Consider the following 23,189-nt stretch of genomic DNA (forward strand, 5'->3'; position numbering starts at 1 on the left):
TCTTACAGGAAAATATAATGAAAACACAAGAAATCTTGCCCCTTTCACAGCCATAAAGATTGGACACTTCAGCAGCTGGCTCTGTCTGATTACCCAATCACAGTCATGCTTGAAAGTTGATGTTAAATAAATCCTGCTAATGTGCACACAAACAGACCAGTGTTTGGCTCATGGCAACTCCAGGCCTCGAGGGCCAGTGTCCTGCGGGTTTTAGATGTGTCCTTGATCCAACAAAGCTGATTCAAATTGCTAAATTACCTCCTCAACATGTTTTGTAGTTCTCCAGAGGTCTGGTAATGAACTAGTCATTTGATTCAGGCGTGTTGACCCAGGGTGACATCTAAAACCTGCAGGACACCGGACCTCGAGGCCTGGAGTTGCCCACCCCTGGTTTAGCAGATACTCTGTGATGGTTTTTGTTTCGTTTTCCGTCTTACTTTAGCTTTATGTGCGTACATTAGCTAATTCATTCATTCTGAAAAGGATTTGAATGTAACATAATTTATTGTCATTTCACAAATGGTGGATTGAGCTACGACAATTTTAGGGCTTGGGGCAGGGGGACACCTGTCTGATGTGGTCATTAGTAAAGTATTACATCACTTTAAACTATTTGTTGATCAACTCCAGAGTAAAGTTGCTAAAGTTAAGTAAAGAAAAACTGGAAACAAAAATGCAAAAAAATAAAAGTCTATAATTTTAGTCTTTGTCAGTTTGGTTACATTTGTGAACACAGCCTGCTTGGTGAGTTGTCTACATGACTGTGAGTACGCCGCCTAAATACAGTGTTGTGATTGTTCTGTAATGCAGTCTTTGCTTCATAAATCTTGACCCTGGTAAATAACCCACATATAATAACAATTAAAAAGATTGTAACTGACACTGAAACTAATGAAAACTAAACTGAAATGGACAAACTCATGGTTGAAACTAGCTGTAGTTAAAGTGCACTAAAATATCTCAGATTAAAAACTAATTACAAAACACATTTACCCTATAAATGTTGTTTCTAATGTCTCTGTAAAGCACTTTGAATCACCTTGTTGTTGAATTGTGCTATACAAATAAACTTGCCTTGCCTTGCCTTGCCTATAACGGTGCTCACAAACCGGATTGGTCAACTGAGTGTGAAGTTTCACAATGTGTATTATGTTCCTCATGTTGCAACAAATTCCTTAGAACTCCTTTGCTGACATTCTTTCCACATACTCGACAGCAGTAGAAGTGTGAATGCAACAGATAAGCAAATCAGTTAAAGTGCTCAGGACATGCATGCTGTGCTAAACCAAAAATAAAGTACTTGTGAAGCCTGATAGAGACACGGATCTAATTTTCACTGTATGAAAGAGCCGTTTGGTAGCAGCCATTATTTAAAATTAGCATACAAAATGTATGCTGTAGTGCTGCAGTGAGGCAGCAGCTTTTTTTTTTAGTATACTGCTGAAAGAATTGAGGGAAAACTCGACCGTCTCAATATAACAGGGTCATTTAAACTGATATCAGCTGAATCAGTCCAGTTACAAAGCATAAGCTGCTGTTATTCACTCTCACCTGCTTTGATGAAAATGGAAGTGACAGATAGATATCTGTGAAGTTTGACTTTGAAGTTCATATACTGTGACCGAGTCTTACATTTTTTTGAGACGTGTACAATTGGATTATCGTGGCCCATATAATAATAATAATGATGATAATAATAATAATAATAAGGAAGTTTACTGTTATCCTATCTTTCATCAACAATAACTACTGTTTGTTTTAATTCCCACTTACTTTCAATAACCTGTCTAAATATGAAACCCTGATCATCTGTATGAGTACATATACATTCATCTCCAAATACAAAAATCAATATGCAAACAGAATTGGTGAAAATCTATTTTATTCAGGAAACTCCTATTCAATCTAACGTATATCCATGAAAAATATAAAGAAATCAAAATGATTAAAAAAGTAACCACACTGGCAAACTTCTCAACTTTTTCCATCTAAATCATTTACATACAAAAATGAATTACGGATAAATCTTGAGACAAAACAAATGGAAGTTCCCACTATAGTGTGGATGGCATTAGTTCTTTACTCTACCGAGGTGGAAAGCCTCTATGTGGCCCTCCCCTACCCCTGAACCCTCCCCTGTCTCCACGGAAATTTGGTCGGTTTCTTTCTCGACCTCTGTCTCCCCCTCTTCCAGCATTTGGCCCACCACGCCCCCCTCTGGGTGGTCCGCCACCACGGTCCGACTTAAGTTTAACAGGGGGAGACTTGGGCCGGAGCCTCTCTATTTCTTCAGTGCAGCCAGACAGATGGCAGTTAGGTAAACCAAAATGTGCAGCGTAGGTTTCTGGGTTAAAGTTGGTGTTTGTCAAAGTAGGACCCACTGTCAGCCAGCCTAGAATGAGAGTGGAAAAAACGAAACAATATGTGTAATGACAAACAAGAACGAAAGACAGAGAAATTGAATTGAAAATAAGTAAATAAAATGTTGTTGTCAACTAATTTTAAGTCAACATATTTTCCAAAGAAAAGCACATATCCATCGTACCTGGTCTGATGGTAGAGTCTCTTCCAAACAGGTGCAACCTTCTGCGGCCCAAACAGAAGTGCTCAATGATGTGGAAGATCTCCACAGGCTTCTCTACATTTCCCATCTCAGGCTCTTCAGTGATGATCAAGTCAATGTCTACATTGGCATGGATGAAGTCTCCATCAGAACTCCTACGCACTGTTCCTTTGATTCCCATTAGGCAATGTTCCTGGAAGGATTGTGTTGTTTGTCATCATGCATCATACTATACAATTAATCCCACAATTTACATCAATAATATACCAAATGTGTGTGTGTGTGTGTGTGTGTGTGTGTGTGTGTGTGTGTGTGTGTGTGTGTACAAAATACCTTGGTCCTTTGGAATACTGCTTTTGGATCCAGTGCCTTGGTTTTTCCTGGGTTATTCTTGTTGGTCTTAATCCAGCAGATATCCTCACACCTCCTAAAGCCCCACTTCCTCAAACACTGAAAAAAAAGAAATAAACGGTAGGTATTATGACATCCCAATGTATTGTACAGACTGAACAAGCATTGCATTTAAAGCTGTTTAACTGAAAATAAATAAATAACCTTTACTGTAGGCTAGGTCAATGGGTAACTCGTATATAATGTAACTTCAACTGCAAATCGTTATCTATATAAGAAAGCATATTTCTGGACTTCCTAAAGTTAGGCTCAGTTAATAATAATGGATTGCATTTATATAGCGCTTTTCAAGACCCTCAAAGCACTTTACAATTCCACTATTCATTCACAGACTGGTGGAGGCAAACCACAGTTGTAGCCACAGCTGCCCTGGGGCAGATTGACAGAAGCGAGGCTGCCATATCGCGCCATCGGCCCCTCTGGCCAACACCAGTAGGCGGTAGGTGAAGTGTCTTGCCCAAGGACACAACGACCAAGGCTGTCCGAGCCGGAGCTCGAACCACCAACCTTGCGATTACAAGACAAACTGCCAACTCTTGAGCCATGATCGCCCCTACCAAAGTTACCACAAACTAGCAGTCACACGAAAAAGACAAAAAAAGGAAATTGAAAGAAAAGAGAGCATGTGATCACTATTTAACCAGTGAGGATGAAACTTCGGCTACGTTCACACTGCAGGTCTTAATGCTCAATTCCGATTTTTTGATCGAATCTGATTTTTTTGACTGCTTGTTCACACTACAAATAAAATGTGACAGCAAACGCGCTCTAGTGTCAGGGCTCGCAAAATTTCAAAATCCCTGGTAGCCCTTCAGTCAGGGACTCTTCAGTTTTTTGTAGCCCAAAATAAATTTAAGTAGTCCGAATAAAAAAGAGAGCAATTTTTTTGATTGATGTTTTGTTTCCTGTTTTGTGTCCTTTACAATATTATACATTAAAGTATAATATTGTAAAGGAAACAAAACATTAATCAAAAAATTGTTGAAACACAAATTACAACATTGTATAAAAATTACAATCATCAACTCAAATACTTGGTTCTAATTGAACAGAAATTTCTATGAACTTGTAAGAACTGTGTAGGACATGAATCAGTCTGTGTCAGATCCTGAATTTGAAATTTCCACTGAAGTCACGAGTAAGAGACAAGTGGAACCAAGATCGAGGCCATTTGCTTTTTGAAGTTTGCAAAGACTGCTAAATTGTGCCAGTGGTAGTTCACTAGTTCACTCTTTGCAACATAGTACGCTGTTCTAAACAGATTTTTCAGGTTTATTTTTAGTATGTTATTTGCAATTGGTGTTTGTTCTGGGAAAGATATTGCAGACTGAGCAATAATGCATTTCTTGCATTTCTCATGGGTTCTAATGGGGGCCTTTCTTAAAATGACTGGTCCCAGTAACAAAGGCGCTTGTCGACTCAGAAATCGAGAAAAAACCAACAACACACCCGGCAGAACATTATGTTATTTACACGGGTGCACATAAGTGGTCCGCATGTGCGCATTCGCTGTCAAAATAAAAGACGCGCACCAGATAAGAAGTTGCAACGCGCGTTTGCGTCCATATAAAAAGCACTGTTTTTGTCCGCTAGAGTGGGATTTTCACGGCACATTCTGCACCACATCTCTGTGCGTTCATCATTTGTTTGAAGCCAGCTCACCTCCTGCAACCACTTTTCCGAGAATACGCGCTTCTTTTGCGGTTCGGACTCCTTCTGACATTTCTTTGGAGGTGGAGGAAAACCAAAGTAATTGCTTAAAGGAGCTTCTTCAACATCTTTAAGAGTTCTAAACAAATGTCTGTCCACCTCCAGAAAATCTTATGTACGCAAACGCGCGTTGCAACTTCTTATCTTGTGCGTGTTTTTTATTTTGACAGCGAATGCGCACCTGCGGACCACTTATGTGCAGCCCCGGTTATATAGCTCGTCATATTGCAGCCACAGAAATTCTTTTGTCCATGAAACCATAAAGCTGCACTTTCTTTTTGCCTTATAGTCTGATTTGTCATAACTTTTCCGTTTTGTGGTAAGCTTTTCTTTGGCTGTCACTTCTTCACCCTGACCTGTCTTATTTGGCTCAGCAGAACTAAAATATATATCCTGCTGCTTTTACACACGCACTCACATAAGCTCAGCGATTCTCTGCGTGATCAACCTCTCACATGTTTAAGCTGCGGGAGATTTCACTTGTCATGTTTGCATAGTAAGCTAACGATTGATAAGACGATGTCAGAGAAATTGGTGCGCAAATGATCGTCACTCACCAATCAGTGCTGTCGCTCTCTATACACAGTTCGCGCGATTGCAAAGTGAAAGCAAAAAACAAGCGCAAATTCAAACGCGATTTCAATATGTCACATATTGACAGTGGCTCACCGATGCCAATGACATAATTACCCAGCTACATTTCTGAAAGAATGCAAAAGCATTGACATATATTTTTCCTTCCTACGATAGCCCGACGGGCAGGGCAGAGATAGATTTTGCTAGCCCGACTGGAAAAATCACTAGCCCGACGTCCCGGGGCTAGTGATTTTGCGAGCCCTGAGTGTGAACGCTCAAAGTGTCCCGCATGCACAAAAGAAGATGTCACACACAACGAGCTCTGTTTAGACCCAGATCAAACAGTATTGTTTGACTGATGGCCGTTAATATGAAGACTTGTTTCGGACTTTACGTTTCCCAATTTTGCTTTAAGTTATTTTGTTATTTACACATAATAATTGTCCTTATTGCTGTTTTAGAGGAGCGCTGCTTCAGAGGATAGTTGCAGATTTCTGTCAGAATCTGCAGATTATACAGTACAAATAAAATGTTCATGTTTCTCCAACGTTGTCTTCCAAACAGTTTCACTGGATGGCCAGCAAGCGTTTGCGATGTCTTCTTGGGAGCTGATAATTGGCGTCTGTCTTGTGTCAGTGACGTAAAAGACGGATTTAATGCGACATGACCATTCAAACAGCAGTCGCTTTCTAAAACATCAGATATGTATCGGACTCAGTACCACATACGAAAGTGACCCAGATCGGATTTGTGCCGTTCACACTGTCATACCATGATCGGATATGGGTCGCATAGGGTCAAAAAAGTCGGATTTGATGCGCTTTCGCCTGCAGTGTGAACGTAGCCTAAGAGGAATTTCCTCTTAACTTTGATACTATTCTGTGGCAATTTTATTTTTTTAGAAAGTGCAAATGTTGAGGTTCAAACATTCATTCCAAATCATTTTATGCTTATGTCAACGTGTGAACATATTTTTCTAAGGTCAGGACAGATCAGACTGTAAGTAATCTGTATTTAAAAACTGTAAAGCACATTTATGTCACAAGATTTATGTTGGTATGTGTTATATAATTTATTCTGAGTTTATTGGCAATCTACGATGTCCAGCGATAACTTTCTCGGTCTTTACACTGATGACAGGGAACTGTTCCTTAGATAGAGAACAGCTGGATTGCAATTTAACTGTTCGCCAAGATGGACATTTCTACAGATTAAAGAATTCTAGGAAGCGTTCTGTTATCAACTCAATGAATGAGGAAACGAAACTGAGTCATACAGATTAATAAAACCACAGGATAAGCTTGTTTTCTTTTTTCCAAATACAACATACCATTATAAAGCACCTTGAGGCAACTGTTGTTATGATTTGGTGCTGTACATATACAATTGAATTGAATTGAATTAAATTAAATTCCTTCTCTCTTTCTTCCTGTACCTATCCTTCTAGATGGGAAAACCAACAGACCTCCCCTCATCTCTTGATTAACTCAGATTTTCCCTAAACCTGCTTTCTAGAACAGGGTCATGATATCAATAAATTTTCATTTCTCCAACTGTCCAAGAAAAATAACATCGACATAAACATTTTTAAGTTCAAAGCAAAAGTAGATATATTCTCCCCTAAAACTCATAAGTCAGACTTAGATTAATGTATCTCTATAAAATTATTACATAACCTAATTAATTAAAATTCACTTTCCTGATGTCTAACTCGGGGATAAGAAGCATGCTGAATTAGGTTCTGAGCAACTGAAAATATGTCAATCCTTAATATGGCAAACTGGGAACCAGTAAATCAAATTATTATCTACTAAATTCTGGACAATTGTGGATTTTTTTGGTAGTAGGGTGTGTATTTTTTTTTTGTTGTTTAGCCATAACATTAAAACCACTAACAGGTAAAGTGTCTAAAATTGATCAACCTGTTACAATGAGAAATTTTGGCTCACTCCAGGACTGAATGCTTTTTTTAATGAATAAAAAATTGCGTTACCATCCTGCCCAGGTCCAGTCCTTCACCAGAGCCACACCAGAGAAAGACAAAGGAACGTAGAGCAGATATCTCTTCTATCTCCAGTCTCATGAGCTATAATAGGAGAGTGAAGGGAATGGAAAGAGGAATAAGCGTAAATGAGAAGAACACTCCATGCTGAGTAAGTAACTACTACTTACTTAACTCTTCTTTTCTAGCTCATAGGCTACCTTTGCATTAAAAAAAACCTGCAGGAGATAAAGCCATTCCTTTTTTTCAGTCCTGTCTGGCAGCTTTTGCAATCAGAATTATGACACATTTTAACAGACTTTCACATCAGCAGATAAACAGTGCCATTTGGGATGCTGGCTGTTTTACAGGTCCAAACTGTTTGCTGTCCTTGGAGTCATGTTTCAAACCAACCCCTACCTCACCTTCACACATAAGATAATAACTTCTGTAGCTTATTTATTTTAGTTTTGTAGTGTTTTTTAAAAACAGTAAGAGTTTTCAGTATTTAATTACATGCTAGTCTAAACCAGTAAATGCAAACCAGTCAGAAATAGTATACATACATCATCCCAGGTCCAGAAGCGTTCAGTGTGGCTTATGCCTGATTCTCTGTAGTATTCCTCTAGAGGAGGTTCAAGCAAAATCACATCGAATTTGCACTTCAAATCCTTCAGGTCAAAGTGCTCTGGGTCTGCCTGGAGGTACCTAAACACACAGACAAACGTACCGAACTTGAAATGGCCAGTGACTACTTTACAGTGCATCTGGAACGTATTCACGGTGCTTCGCTTGTTCCATATCTTATTACACACTTTTTACAGCTTTTTCCAAAATTGATTACATTTATTTTTACCTCAAATTCAACAAACAATAAGCCAGTGTCAAAGTAAAGAAAAAAAAGTTTATTTGAAACTCTTGCAAAGTTAATAAAAATGTAAAACAAACAAACAAAAATATAACATGCATATAAGTATATACAGCCTTCACTTAATACTTTGTTAAAACCCGCTTGGCAGCATTTACAGCCTCCAAGTAGGTTTTATTTTATGTATGAAGCTACAAGCTTGGTACATCTCTTTTTGGGCAATTTCTCCCATTTGCTTTCATAGAACTTCTCTCAGGTTGACGTGCGACCAACCTATGAAACGTCCTAGTGGTTCCAAACTTCGATGGAGGCCATTGTGCTCATCGTGATCTTCAACCCTGCAGAAATGTTTATGTACCCTTCACCAGATCCTGTCTCAGATGTCTACAGACAATTTCTTGGACTTCATGGCTTGGTTTGTGCTCTGACATGACCTATCAACTATAGGACCTTATATAGACAGGTGTGCCTTTCCAAAGCATGTTCCATCAACTGAATTTAGAAAAAGTGGACTCCAACCTTGTTGTAGAAACATTTGTAAGATAATCAGTGAAAAGAAGATGCACCGGAGCTCAAATTTGAATGTGTTAGCAAAGGCTGTAAATACTTCTGTAGATGTTATATTTTTGTTGTATTTTATTTTACTATATACATAAGAAAAACTTTTAAAAAATCAAATCAAATTAAGGGATTTTGGGGTGAAAAATTAATTTTATCCCTTTTAAAATAAGGCTGTAACATGACAAAAGGCGGAATAAGTAAAGTACTGTGAACACATTCCAGATGGACTGTAATTCAAGCATAAATTAATTGCACTCATAATCAGATAAACATTAGTATTCATTTAGCATACATGGGAGGGGTGTTGGTAGTGGCGATGAGTTCGTCCTTCAGTCTGATCAACTCTCGAAGTTTAGGGTATTCTTCAAATCGGTCGGCCAAGCCTTTACAACAGGCGACACAGAGGTCAGACTCACATACATGAATATGAAACAATCAAATAGCAAGCACACACTTACCAACATCTCTGATGAAGTTCTGTGGCCTATGCCCAGTGTCCACAAAATGCTGGCAGTAGTCATTGTGAGGATTCAATGACTGGGTACCCTGAGAATGAAAGAAAATTGCCATATAAAGACAAACCACATGTGAACCTGTGTTTTATCATACCTTTAATATGTGCCATTTTAAAATATTTAATATTTTTTTTATAGCACATATTTTTCTTCATCCTGATTGGATGTAGATCATTGACAATCTTGTGCGTTTTGCACTGTCAAAGGCCCCTGAGGTAGCAATCAAAAGGCAGAGGATGATGCTAACCATTGCACAAAAAGTTGGACTTCTGGACATGCTGAAGGAAGGCAGAAATTACCGTATTTTTCGGACCACAAGGCACACCGGATTATAAGATACATTAAGCAAAACAAAACAGTCAGATAAGTCAAACTTTACTCAACTCATTCTTCTTGCTTCCTCTACTTCCGTACCATTGATTCATTAATGTTGACTTCTCTCGCAGCTGCTCTATTCCCATGTTCTGGACCCTGAACATGAACCCCTGAAAACAGGGTTTGATCTTTGGTTTCATTCTATAATACTGGACTTATTTTTCTATGAAGGTTTGAACTTTGAGAGTGTTTAAACAAGAGAGAAAAGTGTGAAAAGTTCACGCCTGTCTGAGAAAAGTGTATAAAGCCTTAAAACATCTATAATAATTGTAAATAATAATTGTAAATAATAAAGCTGACTACTTTGCGGATTTCACTTATTGTGGGTTATTTTTAGAATGTAACTCCCGTGATAAACGAGGGACCACTGTATTACAAAAATATAAAATTTATGGAATGTGATAAAATGTGGAATCATATGTAAATATCAACACTTCACCGAGTTCTTTTGATTCCTCAGAGTCATCCAATGGAAGACAAAACACTGCTCAGTAGACCATTTAACACTTTATTACTTCTAGAAGGGAGATGCGTCCTGCATGACACGCTGCCGCGGATCTCAAAATGGCGGTGTGCTCCTAACAGTTTTATTACAGAAGCTCTCTCATTCTAGTCTAAACAACAGTGTCTCAGTAACTTTCCACTAGAGATGGTGCTCTCTTATCTGCATTTTCCCAGGCAAGCATGAGCGGGAGTCTGCAGCTTTCCACTCCCCAAGGACACATGGTCTAATGCCTTTATTTTTCAGGGCTGTGTCCACTTAATACTACACTATATAACTTTATAACACTTATTAATAAAAAAAGCATAGCAGTATTGAGGCACTGCAAATTATTTAATTCCAACACATATTAGGAACAAACTGTGAAAACATGAATAATCCTGTTCATATATCCCTTGCTTGCCAGAGCTGATTTTTGTTTGTAACAGTGAGACTACTCACTGATTTTATTACACTCTTAAATCCTACTACTTATTCCTGCGTCTTTTGTGATAGTCGACGTAATCATGACTAGTCGACTAATTGTGGCAGCCCTAATTTAAATATAAGAGTACTTAAACAGCATAAATGTTTACAGTGCAAGTAGTATAGTGTTACAATAGAAACTGGCACTGAATGAATAATTTAATTAGTTAGAAAACATTCCACAGACTATCCTCAGTCCAAGTCATATGCTCATGCTGGCAAACAAAACTGACACTTCTGGTTTGGCAACACCTGCCAGAATAAAACTTGTTTATCTTACATATGCTTGGCTGCTGATTACTTAAGAAGCAACTAAAAATGATAGCGTTATAATTCTTCCTTCACTACTTGTTTTTTTCCCTTCTCTTTCAAGTTAACCCGTTGTCACATTGGTTGCACTAAATCTTCTGGGTAAAATCTAGGTTAGCATCACCAAAGCAATTTGAAATGAAAAAAAAATCAGTGCCTTTAATGTATTATACTTTAATGTATAATATTGTAAAGGACACAAAACAGGAAACAAAACATCAATCAAAAAAATTGCTCTCTTTTTTATTCGGACTGCTTAAATTTATTTTGGGGTACCAAAAACTGAAGAGTCCCTGACTGAAGGGCTACCAGGGATTTTTAAATTTTGCAAGCCCTGTTACAGCACAGTGAAGTTTCCTGTTAGAAGCATGGCAGTGGCAGCTTGACAGTCATTTCAATTAGTTTTCTAGATTATTACATTTATTGTTTTTATGTTCAGTCTCAACTGTTACGAAGATGATGTGCAGTTAATAAGTGACACTTCTGGTTTGGCAACACCTGCCAGAATAAAACTTGTTTATCTTACATATGCTTGGCTGCTGATTACTTAAGAAGCAACTAAAAATGATAGCGTTATAATTCTTCCTTCACTACTTGTTTTTTTCCCTTCTCTTTCAAGTTAACCCGTTGTCACATTGGTTGCACTAAATCTTCTGGGTAAAATCTAGGTTAGCATCACCAAAGCAATTTGAAATGAAAAAAAAATCAGTGCCTTTAATGTATTATACTTTAATGTATAATATTGTAAAGGACACAAAACAGGAAACAAAACATCAATCAAAAAAATTGCTCTCTTTTTTATTCGGACTGCTTAAATTTATTTTGGGGTACCAAAAACTGAAGAGTCCCTGACTGAAGGGCTACCAGGGATTTTTAAATTTTGCAAGCCCTGTTACAGCACAGTGAAGTTTCCTGTTAGAAGCATGGCAGTGGCAGCTTGACAGTCATTTCAATTAGTTTTCTAGATTATTACATTTATTGTTTTTATGTTCAGTCTCAACTGTTACGAAGATGATGTGCAGTTAATAAGTGACACTTCTGGTTTGGCAACACCTGCCAGAATAAAACTTGTTTATCTTACATATGCTTGGCTGCTGATTACTTAAGAAGCAACTAAAAATGATAGCGTTATAATTCTTCCTTCACTACTTGTTTTTTTCCCTTCTCTTTCAAGTTAACCCGTTGTCACATTGGTTGCACTAAATCTTCTGGGTAAAATCTAGGTTAGCATCACCAAAGCAATTTGAAATGAAAAAAAAATCAGTGCCTTTAAATTTAAAAATCTTTTACATATCATGTTACACAGGGCTCACAAAATGGCTAGCCCGACATCCCGGGACTAGCGATTTTTCCAGTCGGGCTAGCAAAAATCTATCTCTGCCCCGCCCGTTGGGCTATCGTAGGAAGGAAAAATATATGTCAATGCTTTTGCATTCTTTCGGAAATGTAGCTGGGTAAATTTTAGTTGGGTATATATTTTATAGTTCTGTATATTTTAGTTCTGCTGAGCCAAATAAGACAGGTCAGGGTGAAGAAGTGACAGCCAAAGAAAAGCTTACCACAAAACGGAAAAGTTATGACAAATCAGACTACGAGGCAAAAAGAAATTGCAGCTTTATAGTTTCATGGACAAAAGAATTTCTGTGGCTGCAATATGACGAGCTATATAACCGGGGCTGCACATAAGTGGTCTGCAGGTGCGCATTCGCTGTCAAAATAAAAAACGCGCACAAGATAAGAAGTTGCAACGCGCGTTTGCATACATAAGATTTTCTGGAGGAGGACAGACATTTGTTTAGAACTCTTAAAGATGTCGAAGAAGCTCCTTTAAGCAATTGCTTTGGTGTTCCTCCACCTCCAAAGAAATGTCAGAAGGAGTCCGAACCACAAAAGAAGCGCGTATTCTCGGAAAAGTGGTTGCAGGAGGTGAGCTGGCTTCAAACAAATGATGAACGCACAGAGATGTGGTGCAGAATGTGCCGTGAAAATCTCACTCTAGCGGACAAAAACAGTGCTTTTTATATGGACGCAAACACGCGTTGCAACTTCTTATCTGGTGCGCGTCTTTTATTTTGACAGCGAATGCGCACATGCGGACCACTTATGTGCACCCGTGTAAATAACATAATGTTGTGCCGGGTGTGTTGTTGGTTTTCTCTCGATTTCTGAGTCGACAAGCGCCTTTGTTACTGGGACCAGTCATTTTAAGAAAGGCCCCCATTAGAACCCATGAGAAATGCAAGAAATGCATTATTGCTCAGTCTGCAATATCTTTCCCAGAACAAACACCAATTGCAAATAATATACTAAAAATAAACCTGAAAAACCTGTTTAGAACAGCGTACTATGTTGCAAAGAGTGAACTACCACTGGCACAATTTAGCAGTCTTTGCAAACTTCAAAAAGCAAATGTCCTAGATCTTGGTTCCACTTGTCTCTTACTCGTGACTTCAGTGGAAATTTCAAATTCATGATCTGACACAGACTGATTCATGTCCTACAGTTCTTACAAGTTCATAGAAATTTCTGTTCAATTAGAACCAAGTATTTGGGTTGATGATTGTAATTTTTATACAATGTTGTAATTTGTGTTTCAACAATTTTTTGATTAATGTTTTGTTTCCTTTACAATATTATACTTTAATGTATAATATTGTAAAGGACACAAAACAGGAAACAAAACATCAATCAAAAAAATTGCTCTCTTTTTTATTCGGACTGCTTAAATTTATTTTGGGGTACCAAAAACTGAAGAGTCCCTGACTGAAGGGCTACCAGGGATTTTTAAATTTTGCAAGCCCTGTTACAGCACAGTGAAGTTTCCTGTTAGAAGCATGGCAGTGGCAGCTTGACAGTCATTTCAATTAGTTTTCTAGATTATTACATTTATTGTTTTTATGTTCAGTCTCAACTGTTACGAAGATGATGTGCAGTTAATAAGTGCAATAAATATTTATATTGGAAAAGAAAATCGTGAGAGAATCGTGATCTCAATTCTAAGCAAAAAAAATTGTGATTCTCATTTTATACAAAATCGTGCAGCCCTAGTAAAAACTATAACTTTAATCTCAGCTAAACCGATTTACTCAGGAATAAATAAAACACTGAAAAAAACGAACAATAAAATTTTTAAGTTATCTAAGTGACTTATATATGATGTTTAACCTGAGTAGCAAAAGACAGCGGGGGGTTGAAAACGATTTGCCGGGAGTTTGCTGTTCTCGTCGGCTCTAGTGAGCTTTGAACCCCAGCTAGCTATCGAGCTGGTGGATAACAGACGTCTCCAAAAACGTCAGAGCGCTTTTGCAAATATGTGATGTCTTGATAAACCAAGCAGATATTTGAAGTTTGCACAGCTACATTCTTGCCTGAAAATAAGTTAAAAGTTTATTTTGTGACACAGAAAGAGTAATAATAGTAATATTAAAACTAATTAGCTGCTGCCATTGATGGAATTGGCTGGGCTGCGCTATGAATCCTGGGATAGGCTGGGCCACGAAGGATACACCCAACCCATCCTTCAAATCTGGGGAAATGAAGGACACATTTATCGGCCGCAGTTGCAGAAGTCATCGAATTTGGACAGCCTTCGTCGCATTGCTGTAACGTAACTGGCCTACAAATGCGGCCTCCAAAGGATGCAGCCTCTGAATTTGGACACAGCTATGATACCAGACACTGCTTCTTCTTCTTCTTCTTCGGGGTTTAACGGCAGCTGGCATCCTTGTACATGCAGTGCTGCCATCTTCTGTTTCAGTCCGTTATTACACTCTTAAATCCTATTACTTATTCCTGTGTCTTTTGGGATCTTACAAAGCTTCAAATGATGTGTCGACTATTAAATTAGTCGTCGACGATTTTGCTAGCCGTCATAATCGTGACTTGTCGACTAATCGTGGCAGCCCTATTGTGCAATAAGGTCAGATGCACTCCCTGGAAAAAGGTACACCCTTTTTTCTTGTGAAAATGCGACAAAATGTCATTGCTTGGAAGGAAGAAAAAAAAAACAGACATACGGGCAAGTTTGGCATTTGATGTCAAGGAAAATAATACACTTTGTAAACCATGTGGAACAACTCTCACTGGTAAAAACACAACAAACTTTAACACTTTATATTTTAGTCAACTGAATCAACTTTCAATTCAGTCTACTAGAATTTTGTGATATTTGGTCAACTACAACTAGACCAAAACCAAATCCAAAATTTGCTGTCAAAATTAATAAGATGCCACACTGATACATTTAATCACCTCTGTGATGGCTCTGCTCAGGATATGTGTGTGTGTGTGTGTGTGTGTGTGTGTGTGTGTGTGTGTGTGTGTGTGTGTGTGTGTGTGTGTAAAATGCCCCAAAAAAGACAAATGTAGACAGAGAGCAGTGACTGAGACATCCTGCTGTGTTTTCACATCTGCTGAGTAATCTGTATCTCTAGGAAAGTCAAATTATAGTCCATTCAAAAATTTTCTTTTGCTTAAAGTTGCTGGATACTTTGTGTGGAAACAGGTTCTTAAAGTTGCTGGATACTTTGTGTGGAAACAGGTTTTGCAAGTCCATACAAAAGTGACTGTGAATGCGAAGAAAGAATTTCCCAACCTTAAGAAAAGTACTTGAGTCCTTGTACACCTCTTCATATGGGTTGGTTTCATCTGGTTGCTGCACTTCCAGCTCATCCTAAAACACAAACAGGCCCACATATGCATGTGTGTACAAATGACCAATCAGGTTTACAATTATGACTATGACTAAGACATAGATTATGACTATGTTTAGCAGACGAATGCAGCTGAATGTAATTGCAAAATAAAGCAAGAGAACGGTTAACTATATCGTCAACTATAACAAATACCACCACTGTTTAATATGAAGAAAAAAACTAAGACACAAACGTACAAAAAACATTAAATCAGTTAGATGTTAATCAAAGAGTGAGATGGGACATTGTCAGCCTGCTAAATCTGTCCACACTTTCATATATTTGTTCTAATACATCTGAATCGATGCATTTCGCACTATAATAAAATACAACCCTAATTCCAAAAAAGTTGGGGCACTTTGGGAAATGTAAATAAAAGCAGAATGCAATGATTTGCAAATCTTATAACCCATGTTTTATTTACTGCAGAAACTGAGAAAATGAAATGTACCATTTTAAGAAAAAAAAAATTGCTCATTATGAATTTGATGGCAATAACACTTCCCAAAACCGCTGGAACAAGGCCATGTTTACAGACTTTGGGGCTGGAGCCTATCCCAGCTATCATATTTCGACGGCTCATTGCTGGGCCGACCATTTTGTTTAAATAAAATAGCAAAATGTCTCAATTTAAATATTTTACATGTTTTCTGTATTCTATTCGGTTCTATTGATTTGATTAATTAACACGCACAACATGCAAACTTCTCTGAAATTGTGATTGTAAATCTATACTTCACCTTACAATTCATTAACTTCAGTTATAATCTGTTAAAACCTTTAATGGGTTGTAGTTTTAATAATACTTGAAAGTATTAAATGGAAAAATGAACTAATACTTCCACCTTTTTCATAAGTCATTTGTATTTACGTCATTATAGTCACGCAAAAGAGCAAAGTCAAACTCTGGCTCAAAGACAACATTTACCAGACAAGATTTTAGTAGATTAGTTTTGTCCTCCAATCCAGACCTTTACAAGCCTTTGTGTCCAAGTCACACCACATTTCAAGGCACTCATGTATAGACGCTTGTAGAATAAGAGCCTTTATGTCAACACTAATGATGTCAGTGATAACTTTAACTATATTGTAAGATAGACACTTTTGAACATAGCTTTGCTGTAGGCTACACCACTTTATCACACATCCAACAATCGCCTTTCGCCACCGCAAAGGATTCTGGGAAGTAGCTAGCCGGTCGTCACGGCAAAGCTACGAGAGCGTCTCTCAGCATGGGCCCGAAAAAAGTTCTGTCAGCCGAGGAAGGAGACGATATTAAGAAGTCACTGGAGTTTATGACAGAGGAGATTTCTACTGTCAAACTGCAGCAGAAAGCCATCCTGGACCTGGTCGAGGAAGTTAAGGCTCTCCGCATCCAGAACGCCGAGAAGGATCGGCGGCTGGCGTACCTGGAGAACAGAGTGGCGGATTTGGAGCAGTACACCCGGATGAACGATGTTATCATCACGGGGCTTCGCATCAAACCCCGGTCATACGCCCGGGCGGTCGCCACTGACAATGTAGGAGGGCCAGGAGAGGAAGATGTCAACTCCACGGAGCATCAAGTGGTTACCTTTCTACGGTCCAAAGGTGTGGAAGTGGATTATAACAACAGTGAGGCTTGCCACCCTCTACCCCGAAAAAATGACAGTAACAAACCAGCCATCATTGTGAGATTTGCAAACAGAAAACAGCACTGTTAAAACAAGGAAGGAAACTGAAAGGATCCGATGTCTTCATGAACGAACATCTGATAAAAAGAAATGCGGACATTGCCAGGAAAGCACGTTACTTGAAGAAACAGGGAAAAATTCAAAATACATGGACCACCAACTGCAAAGTATTCATTAAACTCAATGGAACACCGGAACAAGCCAAAGTGTTGGTCATCAGAAATATGGAAGAGCTGGACAAATACTGAGGTCAACTTACTCTGGAGGTATGAATACACATGTGACGTGACACACAACACAACACATGGCACAGTCCAAAAGAACTTCATCTGCATCCGGCAACAATATCAACATGACTCATTGGAATTCTCTTTATGATAATCTGGAACTGAGAACATTTCGATACACAGACCATAATGTTCTAGACTTAGAAAAGGATATAGACCCGGAAAATAATTTCTTCTACAACATTAGCAGTAACTGCTGCTACTTCACTGATGAACAGTTTAAGCACACCATCAACACGGAAAATAAATTATCAATAATCCATTTTAATAGCAGAAGTCTGTATGCCAACTTCAACAATATAAAGGAATATCTAAATGAGTTGACAAATCCATTTGGAATTATTGCCATTTCTGAAACATGGATCAATGCGGAGAAAGGAATGGACTTTGGACTGGAGGGATATGAAGTGAATTTTGTAAATAGAAGGAACAAGAGTGGAGGGGGAGTAGCTGTGTATGTGGATAAAAACCTAAACTACAAGGTGGTAGAAAGTATGACAACTGTAATTGATAATTTACTAGAATGTATAACAATTGAAATTTATAAGGAAAAAGAAAAAAATGTAATAATTAGCTGTATATATAGAACACCTGGCTCTAGTATTCAAGTATTTAATGACTTCATAGAGGAAATATTCTCTAAAACAAATCAAAAAGTTATGTTTATCTGTGGTGATTTTAATATTGACCTGTTGAATCCAAAAAAGCATAAAATGACCGACGAATTCCTAAACACTATGTACAGTTTGAGTTTACATCCTAAAATAACCAGGCCTAGCAGAATTACACCACATTGTGCCACCTTACTTGACAATATTTTCACTAACAATATGGAAAACAACATTGTGAGCGGAATATTAATTAATGACATCAGTGATCACCTACCAGTTTTTGCAGTTTATGACACTAATTATAAGAAAAATCAGCATGAAGAACAACTGAGATACAGACGTGTAAGGACAGAAGAAACTATGACTGCATTTAAGAACGATCTATTAAATCAGGACTGGGACAAGGTGTACAAAGAAGCTGATATTGATATTGCATATGGCATATTTTTAAGAATATTCATGGAGTTGTACGATAAAAACTGTCCAACAATAAAATACAACAGAAAGCACAAATATTCAGATAGACCATGGCTCACTAAGGGTTTACAAAATGCATGTAAAAAGAAAAATACACTCTATAGGGAATACCTAAAACAAAGAACAAAAGAAGCTGAAAATAAATATAAAAAATACAAAAATAAGTTGACCAATATTATACGTGTATGTAGAAAGGAGTATTATAGTAAAATATTGAACAACAATAAACATAATATGAAAGGAATATGGGATGTTTTAAACGGTATCATTAAAAATAATTCTGGACAACAAAGTTATCCACAATACTTTATCGATAATGGCAATATTATGGAAAACACTGCTGATAAGGTCAACATCTTTAATCATTATTTTGTAAATATTGGACCAAAACTGGCAGAACAAATTCCTGAGTCACTGCCATCAGTAGAATGTAGTGAAAACCTGATTGATAGGAACCCTAACTCAATGTTCCTCACATCAGTGGAGGAAAAAGAAATAATTGACATTGTACACATGTGTAAATATAAAACATCCACTGATTGTAATGATATTGACATGAAAATCGTCAAGAAGGTCATTGAAGGAATTGTAGGACCTCTAACATATATTTGCAACTTATCATTTCAGACGGGAAAAGTGCCAAACAAAATGAAAATAGCTAAAGTTGTGCCGCTGTATAAAACCGGGGATAGACGCCACTTCACAAATTACAGGCCTGTTTCTTTACTACCACAATTCTCCAAAATCCTAGAAAACCTGTTTAATAAACGATTAGACAAATTCTTAGATAAATATAAATTACTCTCTGACAGTCAATATGGATTCAGATCAAAAAGATCAACATCTCTGGCATTAATCGAATCAATTGAGGAGATTACGAATGCTATAGATCAGAAACAGTATGCAGCTGGAGTATTTCTGGATCTCAAGAAAGCATTCGACACAATCAATCATGACATATTAATTAATAAACTGGAACGGTATGGGATTAGGGGGGTTGTACTGCAATGGGTGAAAAATTATTTAAGTGACCGGAAACAATTTGTGAAGCTGGGTGTCCATTCCTCATCATGCTTGGACATTGCTTGTGGTGTTCCACAAGGCTCTGTACTGGGTCCAAAATTATTTATTATTTATATAAATGATATTTGTAAGGCATCTGATATATTAAAATTAGTATTATTTGCAGATGACACAAATATTTTTTGTTCTGGGGGGAATCTAAAGGAGCTGCTGGATACAATTATTTCAGAAATGTGCAAAATTAAAAAATGGTTTAACAGGAACAAACTATCGCTAAATCTAAGTAAAACTAAAATTATCTTATTTGGGAATTCCCTTAGAAATGCACAAGTGCAGATTCATGTAGATGGTGTGGAAATTGAAAGAGTACTTGAACATAAGTTTCTTGGTGTGATTATAGATGATAAATTAAACTGGAAGTCTCATATAAATCATATACATAACAAAATTTCAAGAAGTGTCTCAATCTTGAGTAAAGTAAAACACATTCTGGACCACAAATCACTCCACATTCTCTATTGTTCCCTGATTGCACCGTATTTGAATTACTGTGCAGAGGTTTGGGGCAATACTTACAAATGTTCGCTATCATCAATCTTTATATTACAAAAAAGGGCCATAAGGATAATCCATAAAACTGGTTACAGAGATCATACAAATCCACTATTCTTAAAATCAAAAATTCTAAAATTCACAGATCTGGTTCATTTTCTCACAGCACAAATTATATATAAAGCAATAAATAACCTGCTTCCTGACAATATTCTAAAAATGTTTTCTAAAAGGGAACGGGGATACAATTTGAGGGGGGAATTAAATTTAAAACATCCTCGTATCCGTACAACATTAAAAAGTTTTTGCATCTCTGTGTGTGGAGTGAAGCTGTGGAACAGACTAAGTAAAGATATGAAGCAATGTCCAAGCATGGCGCAGTTTAAAAAGCGGTTTAAGGATATGGTTTTTACAGGGTACAGGGAAAAGGTAGAGATTTGATAGGGTGTTCTTGTCTAATATTTTCATGTGTGTGCGCATGCACGGGTTTGTTGGTATGGGTATATATGTATGTGTATATGTATGTATGTATGTATATATATATATATATATATATATATATATATATATATATGTGTGTGTATGTATGTGTGTACATATATATATATATATATATATATATATATATATATATGTGTGTATGTGTGTGTATGTATGTGTGTACATATATATATATATATATATATATATATATATATATAAAATTGTAGGTTGTGTATCCTTCAGGTGTTAATGGGGTTATTGAAAATGTGTATATGTGCGTATGTGTGTATATACGTAGGTATGGATAGATAGAAACATATATGTGTATATATTAAAAAAAAAAAAAAAAAAAAAAATTACACATAACATATAATGTAATTACAAGGAGGTATTTCTGTAGTCTATTGATACTAGATAGTGGAAAAGGGGTGGGATTAAATAAGCTTATGCTTCTTCCTGCTCCTTTTTGAACATGGACGTTATTTGGAGTTGTGGTTGCTCGTTTTCCTTTTGTTTGCTTTGTTCATTTGTCTCTTTTAATTCTATTTTTTTTTTATACTTTTTCAACATGTTCAAAATAAAGATTCAATCAATCAATCAATCATTACTTACTACTGCCTATGGCACAATGTTACAATACTTAACTCCTCCTAACACATTCAGGCTTTTTAATTATGTTTTATTTATATAATACCAAATCTCATAAACTCAACATTTATGTGGTTACACTCACCTTTTGCTCTTCCACATCCTCTTCTGTGTCCTCTCCTTCAGTCTGTGCTTTCCTTTTAGAAGAAGGGGCTGTGCTGTCATATGAAGCCCTGCAACAACAAATACACCTCAATATTTCAACATTTCCTAAGTCCCAAAGGAAGCATTTGGTACTGAACAAATGACAACACAGAGCACACAAGATGGAAAAAAAAAAAAGAATGTGCATGCAGTAAACCCAAAGAGAAAAATGCTTCTGAGCATTTCTGCAGTTTAGTAAACGGACTGGGACTCGTAATGGTTCAGGGCAACTTGGGGGTTCAGTATGTTGCTTAATGATGCTTCAACATGTGGCGTTGAGGAATGATCCGCCGACCTTCTGATGGGTGGATGCTCCTCTCTACCGCCTGAGCCACAGCCACCATCAACAGTACCAACACTACAGCTTACCTGCATGTTTCTCTAGTCTCCTCGATCTCTTTTAGTTCGTCTTTACTGTGTAGGACTGCTCCGATGCTGTCTGCGCTTTCAGCTCCCAGCTGTGGTAACGACAGAACAAGTAAATGTAAAGGCCCTCCTGCTTGTGTTGTGCCAACCATACAGTGCCGACTATGAGGAAACATTTTCTTAATAAAACACCCCTTGGTGTTTTGTACTGCTGGTACATGACTCCATATCGTTATGGATAATTGTAATGGGTCCTCAATGCGCTCAAATCTTTTATTTACACGTACATTGAGTCTGCTCCTCTCGAGGGCGACCACTGTGAATGTTTGAAAGGGATAGGCAAGTTATCGGCACCCATGCATCGATGTGTTGGACGGAAACTATATGAAAACCCACTTTGCATATAACACGCTTAGCTCCACGTTATTAATACAAATCCGTTAGGTTTGTAGATACATTGAGAGGCAGCTTGGGGGCTCGTTGTGTACTTGCCTGTTGAGCTAACAGCTGCCGCCTAAGTTTTTGTCTCTCGCGTATCTCTTGAAGACGACTGTTCATTGCGTCTCATATACTGTGTTCTGACAAACTATTAAGTCCCCTTGGCCGCTGGTGTAAATAAAATATTTTCATATAACACTTATAGCTATCTGTAACAACAGCTAGCAACCGGCTAATGCAGGTTAACCGCTAAAAAAACAAAAGGAAAAGTCGATAGATGCAATTGATTTCTACACCCGCACGCTCAGGCTCAATTTATTGCCCTTCCGCCGGTGGAGTTTGTTCAAAATGAGAGTCAAAGGCACATGTGTATTTGAATTTTGTTATAGCTCGTATACAGTTATGCCTAACTGTATTGGTTAAATCATCAAAGTATGAACAATATTTGGGTCTTAAGAATAGAGCGATTTACCACCTGTCTCGGCCATTGCCGGTGTACGCCGGTATTAAATAAAGAGTGAATGCCTTTGTGATTGAACGGACGCAGCGTGATGATGTCACAATCGCTGACGTCTCATGAGTCGTCTTCCAATCAGAGACGGTTAGTTCTTCTCGCTCTTCAAGCAGCAGCGTACAGATCCCACGAGTGTTCCCGACTAATAATTTAAACACCAATCACAACAGAGAGCGCTCACGTTACCCCAAGACGTACCAACCACTGACATGTAATGTTTTAGCAATTCCAGCTCACCTCACTAGTGATGGGATTTCCGGCTCTTTTTAGAGAGCCGGCTCTTTCGGTTCGGCTCACTAAAAAGAGCCGGCTCTTTCGGCTCCGAACCGGCTCTTCAGGTTGTTTTGTTGCTTTAATTAATTTATTATTAACAATAATATAAAATTATGCACAAAAGGAATTACTAAGGTAAAAACAAGTGGTTTTATTTATATATGTTTATA

At 37.6% G+C, this 23,189-nt stretch overlaps 1 protein-coding gene across 1 annotated transcript; it reads right to left on the bottom strand.

Annotated features, from left to right (window-relative positions):
* Positions 1-1,865: 1,865 nt before the first annotated feature.
* mettl14 (methyltransferase 14, N6-adenosine-methyltransferase non-catalytic subunit) lies at positions 1,866-22,504 on the bottom strand. Its single transcript, XM_085459287.1, has 11 exons — positions 22,287-22,504; positions 21,798-21,886; positions 21,370-21,457; positions 15,431-15,508; positions 9,129-9,216; positions 8,963-9,053; positions 7,808-7,949; positions 7,254-7,346; positions 2,897-3,013; positions 2,546-2,756; positions 1,866-2,392 (listed from the first exon to the last, which is right to left on the bottom strand). The coding sequence occupies exons 1-11, from the start codon at positions 22,350-22,352 to the stop codon at positions 2,085-2,087; spliced, it is 1,371 nt and encodes a 456-aa protein (XP_085315413.1). The 5' UTR covers positions 22,353-22,504; the 3' UTR covers positions 1,866-2,084.
* Positions 22,505-23,189: the final 685 nt, after the last annotated feature.

This window comes from Copadichromis virginalis, linkage group LG6 (genome assembly GCF_057382275.1).
Source record: "Copadichromis virginalis isolate Kocher_CV1m ecotype Utaka linkage group LG6, C_Virginalis_male_GT1.1, whole genome shotgun sequence".
NCBI lineage: Eukaryota > Metazoa > Chordata > Actinopteri > Cichliformes > Cichlidae > Copadichromis > Copadichromis virginalis.